General features: G+C 44.9%; 1 protein-coding gene across 1 annotated transcript in view; it reads right to left on the bottom strand.

Annotated features, from left to right (window-relative positions):
- The window catches only part of ARHGAP18 (Rho GTPase activating protein 18), a 544,764-nt gene extending 531,419 nt beyond the window's left edge, over positions 1–13,345 (bottom strand). The window contains exon 1 of the mRNA XM_069234821.1: positions 13,133–13,345. Within this exon, the coding sequence (XP_069090922.1) occupies positions 13,133–13,245 (113 nt within the window). The 5' untranslated portion in view covers positions 13,246–13,345. The remainder of the gene's footprint in view (positions 1–13,132) is intronic.
- Between the last annotated feature and the right edge of the window lie 611 nt (positions 13,346–13,956).

Genomic DNA, 13,956 nt, shown 5'->3' with positions numbered 1-13,956 from the left:
GATTTAGAATGGGACAACGAAGAGTGGTGAGGACTCCACTAGGGGTCTCGTGCCCTTTCTCTCAAACGAGACTGGGAGCGATGTGGAGTCTGCCACCGGGCTGTCATGAGCTTCAGGAACCACTCCCTCAAAGCCTTCGGGTTCATGGCCCGGCACTCGGAGCACGACTTCCAGTTGTGGTCGCGCTCAAGACACCACAACACACTAGGTGCAGATTTGGCACCGACATCATTCGGTGACAGGAGTCACACGGTTGGAACCCGGTATTCAGTGAAATCCTTCAACGCACCAAAAAGTAAAAAATAATGGCAAGAAGGTCGAAGCTCGTAAAAAATTACTATGGGAAGCTCTTCTCTGGATTTGCGCGTGGCGTGGAAAGAAAAGAACTGATGTCAGAGCACCCAGGTGACATCCATATACGATCGCAACATCATCACGGCGATTATGATGCCAACGACGCATGCAGAGTCGACCGACACCACCTGACGGTGCACTTCTAATGTAAAGGAGTGTGTCCCTTCTCACTGTGGGCACATACTGCCAAAGACTGCCCCAGTAGAACTCCTCTGGGACCCTGTGCACTTCCAAAGCTACTTCATAGGCTGCCAGCCATTTATCGATGGTGATCCCCACATTGTAACTGAGAACCATATCTTCTGAAATATCAAATCTGGACTCATGTGAGGACTCTGCAGATATGCTGCCAACATTGCTGTTGCTGGACCCCACTTGCAGAGTTCTGATGTCCAGCTCTCCGAGTTTGAGCTCATGGATTAGTTTCCTTTCCCCTAAAGCCAGCCTCTTCTCCTCTAAAGCCTGCTCCTGCTCCAACTGCATCTTGGCCACCTCTAATGTCAGCTTTCTCACCTCCCTCCTGTCCCCAAGCTCCTCTGGGGTCAAGCTCGTGGATGGGGTAAATGCTCCCTGCCTTGGTTGTGCCTCCTCTTGGCAAGTTGTTGGCCTCCTGACCCCTAAAGCAGACTCTCACTCCACCTCTGGGACCACAACTCCTGCATCCCTTGTTTCTATGTAGGCCCTCAGTGCCTTTTGCAACTCCACCTATCTGGTGAACCCCTTCAAAGAGACCTGAAACTCCTGGCTGAAACCTTGAGTTGGGCCACTTCATAACTTTCCACTTTGGCCAGCTCAAACTCTAATTGTGCAGGTGCAGATGAAGCTGCAGAGGCCGGTACAGATTCACGTATAGGCATTGGCTCACCAGGGACAGACATACTTTTGGGTAAAAGAAAAATGCCAATCAGGGAGAATAGGAAAATTAAAAATTCCAATTAGCAAAGGACAGAGCAGAAAATGCTAAACAACTAGAATGGGGTTGCACTGGTATAGAGTTATAGTGAACTCTGAATTTCTATATGGCGTTGCAAAATCACAGGTCCTATCCTCACCATTGATCACCAATGTTAGAAATTGGGTCTCTAGTTGGCAGAAAAATGGACCCAGTCTAAGTAGAGACCACAATCCTAGTCAGGGTAAGTCAGCTACACAACCTAAATTATCCCGTGCACACCCTCTGGTAGCTTGGCACAGAGAAGGCAGGCTTAAGTTATGAGACAATGCATAAAGTATTCGTGCAACACCTGATTTACAGTAGCACAGTGGAAGACACCACAAAAAGACTCCATACCAGTTTAGGAAAATAGGGAACATTTATCGGAGTAAAGTGAGACCAAAATGACAAAAATCCAACCAGTAGATGTCCTGATATGAATTTTTAAAGAATAAACTAAAAATAGTGCTTAGAAGTCATAGCATACAAGGTTACTTGAGGTTGCGAGGGAATGGTGGAAATCCAAAGTTCAGGCTGACCCGGGTGGAGCACAGGCCTTATCAGTTTGGTGCGAAGAGTCCATTCGTAGGCAAGAAGAGCCGCTGAGGGTCGTGGACGGATGAGCTGGAGCCTTGTGGTTGTGAGCAGTGATGCTGCTGTGCTACAAGACAAAACTGTACTTGCTCATGCTGATCCACTGTGCCAGCAACATAGTTCTGGTTCAAATGGGCCCGCTCATGTTTGCGAAGAGCCCAAAAGCCTGATATAAAACCAGAAAGATAACTTACAAGGGCCTAGGGTTAGAGGGGCACCTCTTGCAGGTCAGGAGTTGACTGAAGACAGATCCAGGAACTTTAACAGGTGAGTTGGAAGAAGTCTTTTGTTTCCATGGGACTTCAGAAAACAGGAGGCAATCCATCAAGCCCTTGAATTCACTCTGGGTTCAAATGAAACAGCTCAATCCTTGTCCTCGGCTGGGCAGAGATCAGCCAACCACAGTGATAATTATTGCGGCATAGCAGTCCTTACTCCAGCAGAGGACTTCCCAGGTCCAGTAGTGTAGTGATTTGGTGGAGTCAGAGACTCAGTAACTATATCAAAATGTGCCTTTGAAGTGGGGGTGACTTTAAAGAAGGGTCTTTGAAGTGCACAGAGATCCTTTCTTCTTAGCCCCGGCTCCAGACAACCAGTAAAGAATAGTCAGCCCTTTGTGTGGTGACAGACACTTCACTATTTAAGAATGTCAGTTCTGCTCTACTATTACTGCACAGGAAGACCCATGAAGATGCAGAGGAGTGATCAGACACACCAAACCTTCCTGTGTGTGGCTATATAGAGGAAATGCACTAACGTTAGCTGTCACCTACAACAGATGATTATTGGAGATAGGCTGCAAGGCACACAGAGCAATGAGAGCAGAGAAATGACCACTTTCTAAAAGTGTAATTTCTAAAATAGTAATGTTAAATCCAACTTTACCAGTAAAGAGGATTTATCATTATCATTCCAATTATATCAAAACATGACAGAATTACTCCTTTCTATTCAGTAATTACAGCTTAAGGGAACTCTAAGGAGAGAAGTGCAGTCACTGCTGGGGCGCAAGGCGAGATCCAGTGGCAGGTGAAACTACATCAGGGTGTTAGTAGTGCACTATTTATCCTATATAATAGATCATGTTAAATAAGGCACAGGTCGATGCATGTTAACAGTAGTTTGTGCACTGGAAGAATGTATGTGTGCTAGTACGCGGTGCAGACTGTTTTTAGTGTGAGATTTTTAGCTTTATATCCTGTGCAGTCTAAAAGAGTTTGCATGTACTAAACACAAACACATTTTCTTCTGCTCATATTATAACAGCCAGAGAAGTATTTTTCCTTTCCCTGCTGCACAGCAGATATACATCTGCTTGCAAATGGACCTTGTGCAGTTTCTGGGCGAGTGGATTAAAAAGATGTAGCACAGTAGCCTCTGAACGTTTCACCATCGACTAACTGAAGCATTGCTTTCTGCCCTGCCTGACAAATGCAGTGTCCAAGTGCGAGTATGCTCCCACTTACTCCTTAGACCTTAGTGTATAGAAAAGGTATAAAAGATGCAATCATTTGGAGGGTTAGAAGTCTGGCCAGTTGCTGGGGAGATATGATGAAAACTATGTCTCTCATCTGAGGCCTACTGGCATACAGGGATGACAGGGGCATTACATGACTCAGCAAATTTTATGAACTATTCTAAACTAACCTACCAAGCAGTAAAACAGCCAAATATCTTAGAGTGGTGGATTTTACTAATAGGTTAGGAATCTGTAAAGAAGAGTGTTTGAGGTTGATCTAGGTTTCACCCTTATTTAATATGTGGTTGATTTAATATTTATTATGATAATCTCATATTAATTAGGGGAATATGGATTATCATATAATATATTCTAATGTACTACACAATACCAACATTTATATGAATACTATTTCCGATGTCTGAGCAGGGCTTTGCTACATCACCTCTAGATAAAGGAAGTTTATCTGACTCCCAATAACCATATTTCAAGGGATTATAACTGAGTGGGTGGGGTAGAGTCAACTGCCAGCATTCCATTTCTTCAAAAAGGTTTTAGTATCCTTTTACAGCATATTGGGTGTGAAGCTTCGTATAGAAAACAGGTTATCATACCATTCCATGATGTCCATACCAGGAACTTGTGTTTCCACAAAAGAGTACCTATTTTAATGGGAAGGCGCTTCCAGTGCCACGAAGGAAAACAAGGGGGCTCCTCGGCACTCCTTGCGCACAACGGGGGCCTCGTGCTGATGTTAGAGGGAGGGGGAGGCATGAACCCCCTCCGGTTTTTATATCGGGCAGCTCTTGGGGCCTGCAAACTTTGACCTCCCCCCCCCACCCCCCCCCAAAAGACCACCACGGGCCATCCCGTGGGGGAGGGTGCAAAGCCAACAACAACAATTAGGGCCACCAATGGGGCCTTGTAGTGCGGGAGGCCTCCGGCGAGGCTTCCACCCCACAGTCTCCTGAAAAAGAATGAGGGACCTGGTGGGGCGGGAGGGCTACAATGAGGCTTCCTTTCCCCGCCCATCCTCCAGCAGAACACACAAGGGGCCCGTGGGGGAGGAAGCCTCCAATGAGGCTTCCTTCCCTGCCCGGCTCCATAAATGAGGAGAGAAGTCCACCCGGGCCGCAGAGGTGAACAGGCACCAAAATGGGTGCCTGCTTGTGCCCCGGGGTCACTTCGAGGAGCATAGCAGCTCCCATTGTTGCTCCTTCGTGCCCTGGGGGCACCAGATGTAGCTGTCACGACCTGAATGCTTCTTACTGCTGTAATCTGCCAGTCTCTGGGCACCACCAGGTTTCTTGCTTGTTCTGGCTTGACCAAGGTAGAGGCAATCCCTTCCAGTAGCCACGGTGCTGCTGATAATAAAACACCAAGCAGGCTGTAACCTCCAGAATGAGTCCCAGAGGAAAAAATCCCAAACTTGGGAAAAACCTCAGATCAAGGAACTCGTGAAAAAGATATAAAAGAAAAGAAAAAGTAAGGCACAAAAAGTCTGGAACAAAAACTGCAGACAGGGAAGAGCAGGTTAAGTCCAAACTCACAGGATACAGGAGCGAGGAGCACAAATCGGAACGGAAGTGTTTGCAACACAAGGAACAGAAGACAAATTGTGCTTATGTACTGACAAACAGGATATAATGAAGACACCATCTTGGATTGGGAAACGCCACATTAAAGTAAATGGAAAAATTGCCGTAGTATAAAAAGTAGGAAAACAGGCATGCGGGGAAGGAAACAGACTCCTGGGAAAGAGAAAATATGGGCAGGAAGAAAAAAAGAAAGAACATGCAAGTAAAACTAGGGGGGTAAAATGTGGGCGCAGCGTGAAACAGAGCCCAAAGGGAAAGTTTCAGGTCACGCTGTGGCTGAAAACAAACAGGTCGCGACCAGAAAAGCGGCCCACGGCAGAAATGGCCGTCCGAGACATGGACCACCGATCTGAATGAGGCCCGCAAGTGGGACACCGCCGGTCTTCGCAGCGTCTCAGTAGCCAGTCTCCAACGTGCTCAGATTTTTGGAGAGACCAGGTCGGGCGGTGAACTTTGGAAGTGGCAAAGCGCGTACACAGCGCAAGGGTGCAATTTTTAACATGGTAACACGCTTTCAGAGAGCAAGATAAACCCAAGGGGAAACACTTTCCGAGGTGCTTTGAGGTAATCAGAGAGTGCTCTCAAAGCACTGGGGGGTAAAAGCAGAAGCGCTTTAACAGATGATGGCAAGAGTCAGGGGCCACAGCACCCAGCCCCTGGGGGGACACAACAGAAGGAGCACAGGGAAGCAGGGCCCAGCAGCAGGCCAGCACAAAGGGTTGCAGACATTGGCAGTTCCTCCAAGTGACCAGGCAGGTCACACATCAACAGAGCAGCAGCAGTCCAAGTCGGTTCCTGGTGAGTCCTTCCAGCAGCATTCTGTGTCCAGTTACAAGTCTGTGTCAGTTCCAAAATGTCTTCAAATTGTGGGGAAAAATCCCCTGTATTATACTCAGTTTTGCAAAGCACTTCCAGTGAAGAGGCGAGGGGGTTTCAACCAGCTACAACTGGATCTGGGGGTGTCCCCTCTCTCCTCTAGCACAGGCTCCAAACATCAGTTGGGGGGTAAACAACTTTTTTGTGTGAAGCCAGGGCACAGCCTTTACATATGCATGTGTGCCCCGCCTCCCCCTTCTCTCAGCCCAGGAAGAGCATTCAAATGTGGCGACACCACCACCCTCCCTGTGTGCAGACTATCTGAGAAGTATGCACAGAGCCCAACTGTCACTCTGCCCAGACTTGGATTGGAGTCAAGCTGCAAAACACCAGAGTCATAGCACAGAGAAATGCTCACTTTCTAGAAGTGGCATTTCTGTAATAGTAATAAAAATAATCTACTTACACCAGTAAGCAGCATTCTCACTACCATTACAACCATACCAAACATGCCTACAATACCCCTCATAATTCAGACAATACCCTCTGGACATAAGGCAGGGTATTTCCAATGCATTCCTATAAGAAGGTAGCACTCACATCAGTGAGAAACCAAATAGGCTGTTTGTCACTACCAGGACAGGCCATGCTACTAGGCACATGTACTGCCTTCTACATACATAGCACCCTGCCCACAGGGATAGCTAGGGCCTACCTAAGGGGTGACTTACATGTAGTAAAAGGGGAGTTCTGGGCATGGCGAGTAGATTTCAATGCCAGGTCCTGCGCTATCAGGGCTGAGACAAGTTTGAAAGGCTACTTCAGTGGGTGGTGCAAGCAGTGCTGCAGGCCTACTAGTAGCATTTAATTTACAGGCCCTGGGTATGGAGATACCACTGTACAAGGGACTTACAGATAAATTAAATGTGTCAATAAGGTATAGGCCAATCATACCAAGTTTACAAGGGAGAGCACATGCACTTTAGCACTGATCAGCAGTGATAAAGTTCCCAGAGTCATAACGTCAGCCAAAAAGGGTCAGAAAAATTAGGCAAAAAGTTTGGGGAATGACCATGTAAAAAAAAAAAAAAAAAAAAAGGGCTAGGTCCAACAGGCATGTCGACATGTGTTATGCCACTTCCACAAAATGCATGCAGTTCAAATGTAAAATGCACAAAAATTGAAATCATGACGTAGCATTGAAACACTTCCACATAATTCATTGAATATAGTTTGAAATACACAAAAACACATGCAGCTTAGATATCTAAATTAAAACTGATCTCAATCTATTTAAAACATGCATGTTTCTAAAATAACATGTTAATTTCCCGAAAGTGCACAGAGTGTGTGAAGTGCTATCACAATTACTGCAAATTGTTACCTCATATGCAATGCATGGGTCTAAATTAAAACTGATCTCAATCTATTTAAAACATGCATGTTTCTAAAATAACATGTTAATTTCCCGAAAGTGCACAGAGTGTGTGAAGTGCTATCACAATTACTGCAAATTGTTACCTCATATGCAATGCATGGGTCTAAAATAAAACTGATCTCAATCCATTAGAAACATGTATATCAAGTCACAAACCTCATAAAATAATGTTGATTCCACGAAAGTGCATGAACAGTGTAAAGTGTTAGCAAAATTGCTGTGAAAAAATGCTACATCTCGGTTCACAGCGGAATAGCACTACCACATATGGCCCTGTACCGCTGTGGCCTCCCTCCCCAATTCCCGTACTCATTCGTCCCAAACAGCCTCCAGTATCCAACAGGCAAAAATACACACATCCTTTGGTTGTGGGGGGGTGGGGGAGGGTTGTGAAACCCCAGCCGTATTTTCTTTTTACAAACAAAAAATATTTCTGGTAAAATCACACATCATTCCAATCACACATCATTCCAATATTTTACACAATATTCCTACAGCCGACGCCCTGGACACATTGTCTGGGGTCAAGTGAAACAAGTTTTCATGTTTATTTTGTCCTAGTACATACTTGCTTGAAAAGTTTAACAATGTGAGGTTTAACAATATAAAGTGAAGTGTAATGCTCTCCGACTAGATGCCAAACATTGCAGAAGTTTGTAAGCAAGAGAGATGAGTCTTTGCTTTCAAAATAAAATTGAAAATTGAAAAAAGCAAGTAGGGAAAAAAACATTTCACTACTATGAAATTTTAGTTGCAATTTCTTTAAGGCGTCATTTATTAAAATGTGTTGATGCACACTAGTATTTCCAAATAGGTTCCTAATGGAAAATCAGTGTAACCATTTTCAACCTGATTGTGGGAAGCACACAAAAAACAAGCACTGGCAAAGCCAACCGATCCGACATTTGGTGTGAATCTTTTGATTTCATCAAAGCGTGTCTTGTTTGGACATGGCTTTTGTAACACTTTATTGTTGTGGTAGTTGCCAGGCTCTCACCGTTTTAACGAACACTGGGAAAAAGCAAAAAAAAAAAGTGTTTTTGTCTCAAAAAGCAGACACTGTCCCCAGTGGCATAACAAAGGCCCCACACCCCATGCGGTGCGGGGAAGCCTCCAGGCAGCCCCCTTAGCACCTGCCCTGAATGAGCCTGGAGGGGTGAGAGGGCCCTCCATATTCTTTGCAGGGGGTGGCCGGCAGTTTTGTTACGCCACTGATTGCCACAGTAGTTCCTGGCACTGAACAAAACTACTTTGCATGCCAATATGCTCCTTGTGGAAGAGCAGAATGAGATCACTCACAGTAAAGCTAATCCATAGATAGATAGAGAGAGAAATAGAAGTTTAATAAAAACCAAATGTCTTAGTTAAAGCCAGACTTAATTAGGGACCTAATTCTTGAAGAAACTCTCAAAGTGCATCCATGGTACATGTCCTTGAATTAGTGGCTTTCGAGAATTCACAAGAACTTACAGAAGTAGACCAGGAAATAGTACGCCTAGAAAATATTTGTGAACTGTATTTTAGCACGAGCAAATATGCATGTGTAGATTTGCTTATGTGAAAATCTATTGAGCATTTACAAGTTCACTCTCCCTCCAGAGACTTTTTACCAACCCTGAAAGAACTTCTTCTTCTGCCATTGTCAGGAGTAAATTACCAACCTTTCTCAGTATGGGAAAAGATTAGAGAAGAGCTGGTGAAAATCCTTAAACATGCGAGTCAGTAGGTTTGAGAATTCAAAGGCATTCCAGCCCTGGAACTATTGCTTACTGCTTCCTCCAGCCCAAGTATGTAGATATGCAAAAAGGTGGCAAAATAAGGAAATTGCTGTAGTAGGGATTGAAATTACAAGTATTCAAACCCTGCTATAGTAGTAGCCCTAGCATAATCAGAGAGGCTACATCAGAGCTCTTACATAATGAGATTGCTGCCATAATTTGTCACCGAACTACATGGCACAAAAGGCACACATAGATTTCTTTTTTTACAGGACAAGTAGATTTAAGAAGCAACCTGTCCCATGGACAAGTATATATTTTATTAAATTCCACACCCCTGAGTAACTCTTAGTATTTAGATGTGTTGATGTCTAGCCTTAACAGCGACGCTAATAAATCTGGTTACCTAACACTATCTAAACATGTGGTCCCATTAGTGTCTCCTGATCCCAAATCCACCCTTTCTGTCCAGTAGCCACCACTGCAAATCTCATGGGGGTGGGAGAAAGTGGGGGAAATACATAATTTAAAAAACAAAAAAAGGGAGAAAATAAACTCCATCTACCTATTCCCGAAGCCGCTGCCTCGCTCCTCTTCTCTTCTGGTGTCCCAGCGTTCCCTGGGACACCAGCACAGGCTCTCCAGCAATCCTGGTGCTGCTCTCATGTTAAACTTTGCATGAGAGTAGCACCAGGATTGGTCTGCGCGGCTTGGTCTGCCACTAAGACAGCGCACTGCAACCTGGCTGTGTAAGACAGCTGGGTTGGAGAAACCTAAGCGTGCATGTGTGTCTGTCCAGCCTGAAATGGCCGTCCAAAAATGCATGCTCACTTAGTGCACAGACTCCACTTCTCCTCCCCTCTCATCCTTCCCGTGGCCCAGCCCTGCTACTCCCTGCACATGCTACTGGCTGAGCCAGCAGCTGTAAAACAAAATGATAATGAAATATAATTTTATTTTGCAGCTGCTGGCTGTTAGCCACGGGGGTGACGCTCCTCCGGCCAATGCAGAGGAGCCGTCCCTGCTTCTTCTATGCAACCTGGGGTGGGTCGCTCCATAAGGGAGAACCCCACATCCACTCTCGGGGCACACTTGGTGGGGGGGGCCTGCCTACCCACCAGTATACCTACCTCGGACACCCTTCAGTCCTCCTTCCAGGGGCCCATGCTATCTTCACATCACTGCTCATGCGTGGGTGGTTGGCCATAAGGACCAGATGCCAGCAACTGCTCACAACCCCTGCGCCACTGGATGTTTTATGCAATTCCCTGGAAGCACCCATGGGAATGCCCTGTGACATCACTGTCATGCTTAAGTAAATAAGGGTATGCCAAATTGCTTCACCAATCAATCTCACCCCGCCATACTTCACTTCTAATAAAATACGATAAGAACTGTTGACCTGCCAGAGAACAAAATCGGTTAGCAGAATTAGTCACCAAAGACAGATACAAATCACCCAAGAAACACAGGCAGCATATAACTCTATTGCTTTGTGGAGGTCCTGGGGACAAAAAAACCTCTGTGGGTGATTGGAGCAGCAGGGTCTTAGGCGAGGCTGCGAGCGAGGATTGCGCCTTTGCCACCCCATTCCCCCAGCACGACCCACCATATGTGCGGCCTACTGGATATGGGGGAGCCTGGTGTATAGTTCCAAGTCGAAGATAAAAAAAAACAGCCAAGGGCACAACCTTGTTATGAAGCAAACAGATCACGGTGCAATCGTTTTTTAAGGGTCGAGCCTGCGTTGCATGTGCTCGCGCATGCGTATCGCAGCGAGACGCTTTAGATATTAGAAAAGCGGTCGGAGCCCTGTCAACTTCATGTTAGTGTGTTTGATTGGTTCGTGGGTTTGCCTAGTAAAATCTGCTTGCTTTCATTAGTGGAAGGCTTGCACACGTCATGCCTTTTCCGGTGGTTAGCCCTCCTCGAGCGCAGTGACCAAGTACAGAAAACTTGCGAGGGTCGCTGTTTTCGGTCGGATCGCAGACTACTTTTTCTCTATTTTGCTAGTGCGATGTCGCTTGGCAGAAGTCGAGCACTTACACATTTCACTTTTTTACTTACATAAAAGCACTTTTGCTGATAGATGAAAAGTCGGGTTAGGGGTTTACAACGCGTTCAGCTCTAACATGAGCAAACGCGAGACCCGTTGCATTGCAAATGCTTGTAATATTCAGCTATTGAGTACATTACAGGACTGCTGGTACTTGTGATTGAAATCTATTGCTGCATTTAAGACTGCCCTACGGCGTTCTGTTACATATCAAACAGGCAGAACCTCACACAACGCCGAAAGTATCAGCAAACATATACAACTGAATTACACATTTTATAGATCATGACGAAAATGAACTAAAACTGTTTGCAGACATGGCTAAAAAAGGTCTAGCTTTGCTATTGATACCTCACCAGGCATAATTTGAAGGTCACTGTATTTCATTTGTTGTGAATATATATCAGGATGTACTTTGACTTTTTTCAGATTTATGACTGTTACGTATGCCTAATGTCTAAACTATAAAAGGAAAGCAGATCCACCTCCAAGGTGTGAAAACTTTGGAAATGTCATGATGACCCTTGTCAGGCTAAGGTAGTCCCTTGTTATGCAACAGTACTTCACCCACATGCATATTTTGCGTATTTGCACGTACTTGCAGATCTATTACTTCCATCATAAGTTCAGAACTACATGCCCATGAATGCACAGAACAAAACAGGCTGAATATTTCTGTAGCACACCCCTTTCTTGTTCAGCACTGCAGCTTCAAGAAAGTGTCACATATAGGACAGAAATATCAGACGTAAACACAATTCAAACATAGAAATGTGCTGTATGCTTAATGTAAACCTTAGCACCAATGACACGTTTAACGAGGGTAAACATGCAGTGAGTGTATTCCCAACATATTGCCAACTTCCTATAATCTGAACCAGTTTTCCATGCACAAAGTGCACACTGTGTTATTGCAATTAGTGTTTACTTTATATACCTCATAAAGATTAGGATTTCAACCAAATCTGCAGAACATGGCTCAGTGTACATTCCTGGTTTACATTTGGAATATTCGGACAGACTCTTATCGGAGCAACTGCAAAATATAGATTCTATGAGACACCTTGGCCATATGGCACAGGTGTGTAGAGAAGCATCAGTACACCTCATTTCCACTGTTTTGCTATTTGTGGGACTTTAAAATCAATTGCTCGTCCTCTTCAAAATTTTGCTTTACATATTTGGCAGTTTTTAATATAGCGCGAGCATTAGAGCCTCTTTACGTAAACATCCAGATTATACTACATAAATTACGACTCCGTTTTTTAAAAGGCACGGGACATAAAGTAATTTGTGGATTCAGGACTTGTAGTCTTGATTTTTTAACAGAATAAGCGAGACCACATTTCCCAGAATGCAGAGGCAAAACCAGGACAGAATGAGATAGGCAAAAAACTTAAGATCTCTGGTACCATAAACCTCATCCTTGCCCGCTACGAAACGGACTATTGGACATACTTCAAAAGGAGGCTTGTAGACACACAGTGAAAATATTACACATGATGTTCAAAGGTCAATAACACGCAGCCACATAATGAAACTAAAAGTCACTCCAGGTAAGATGCACTTTTTTTTAACTAACTAGGCATTATCATGCGCTTACTCGCAATATTAAAAACAATAAATGATGTTAAGTGAATATCATGTGTCCATCTCCATAAAAGAGTTGGCGCATCCGAGATAAAAGCCATTTTGGCAATGCATCCGTGCACTTTCAATCAGCAAATGCATTCGGTCTTCATTAGCTGATTGGCTGCTTTCCTGGTGTTGTATGTGCATTCCGTATGGCATGGTCTGAACATCAAAAATTAAATGAGGAGTTGAAGGAAAACCGAACGCACCCACAGATAGCGTTGACATTAATTATGAATATTACTTACGCAGGCGCACACAAAGAAAGGACAACAGATTGCAAGGATATTAAATATTATTTACTCAATTACTCTTCGCAAAAATTATGGTCCAATTCAATAGAACTGACGCGGAAAGCCCCCACTTTCAATAACGTAACTGCATTAGACTTTGAACCTGTGACCCGCCCTCCTCCACAACAACAACATTACCCCTCCCGCGGGGCTGACGCGAGAGCTTCAGCTACGACAGGTGGCCACGGCTCGCAGTGGACTGCTCGGAGCTGGCCCTGACCTGCATCGTTTTCTCCTTACCTTCCCGGGGACGCTTGTTGTTCTCTTTTGCCATCGTGCCCCTTCTTGCCGTGAGTGCTGCTCGGGTGGTAGGCCGTGAGAACAACTTCCGAAGAGTTAGACAACCAGTTCATGGTGCGACGAGCATAATTTCTGCAACTACGCGCTGAAGGGAGAGTTCCTGTCTCGCCTGGCAACTTGGCTCATTAGCATCAGCCAGCGCCTCCCTTTGCTAAGATCGTGCTGAAATCCACCGCAAGAGGTGGAGCCACACACGCGCGCGCATAAACACCGTCTCCCTACTTAAAGCTATTGTATGACTCAGACTTATGAGGTTTGTGGCCTGCAACTTCGTTCGGCGCTGATTCCACTGTGTTGTACAGTTGAACCGGCTGAGTGTTAAAGCTCGACTACAGCACTTGCATGTTTATTTGAGCCATTAATATTTACAAAAATATTATGAAATTGTGTCAACACCATCAAATAGCTAAGTGCGACAACCTACCACAGAAAAATGGATATTACCTGCCAATGAATGTCATTAAGGGGTCGCTGTTGCGAGCCCTGGCGAGCCGTTTGCTACCCCTGGCCTCATAGGCAGCATATTCTGTGCCAGGAATGCAATGGCAACTCCTCCTTACAGAAGCTGTTAGCTCGTCCAACCTTATTTGGTTATTTATCATTAATTTATAAGGGGATGCTTAGAGGTTCCATGGACCTTTTGACTGCACTTAGAGTAGTTCTCACTATAAGGCTCAATACCAATACAAATCCATAACAATAAATAGCATCAATAGTCTTAGGAGTCAGTAATTTCCACACACTTTGACCTCTTGGCCACGAAT

The sequence above is a fragment of the Pleurodeles waltl genome, chromosome 5 (assembly GCF_031143425.1).
Source record: "Pleurodeles waltl isolate 20211129_DDA chromosome 5, aPleWal1.hap1.20221129, whole genome shotgun sequence".
In the NCBI taxonomy this organism is placed as follows: domain Eukaryota; kingdom Metazoa; phylum Chordata; class Amphibia; order Caudata; family Salamandridae; genus Pleurodeles; species Pleurodeles waltl.
This window is presented reverse-complemented; position numbering and strand designations above follow the sequence as displayed.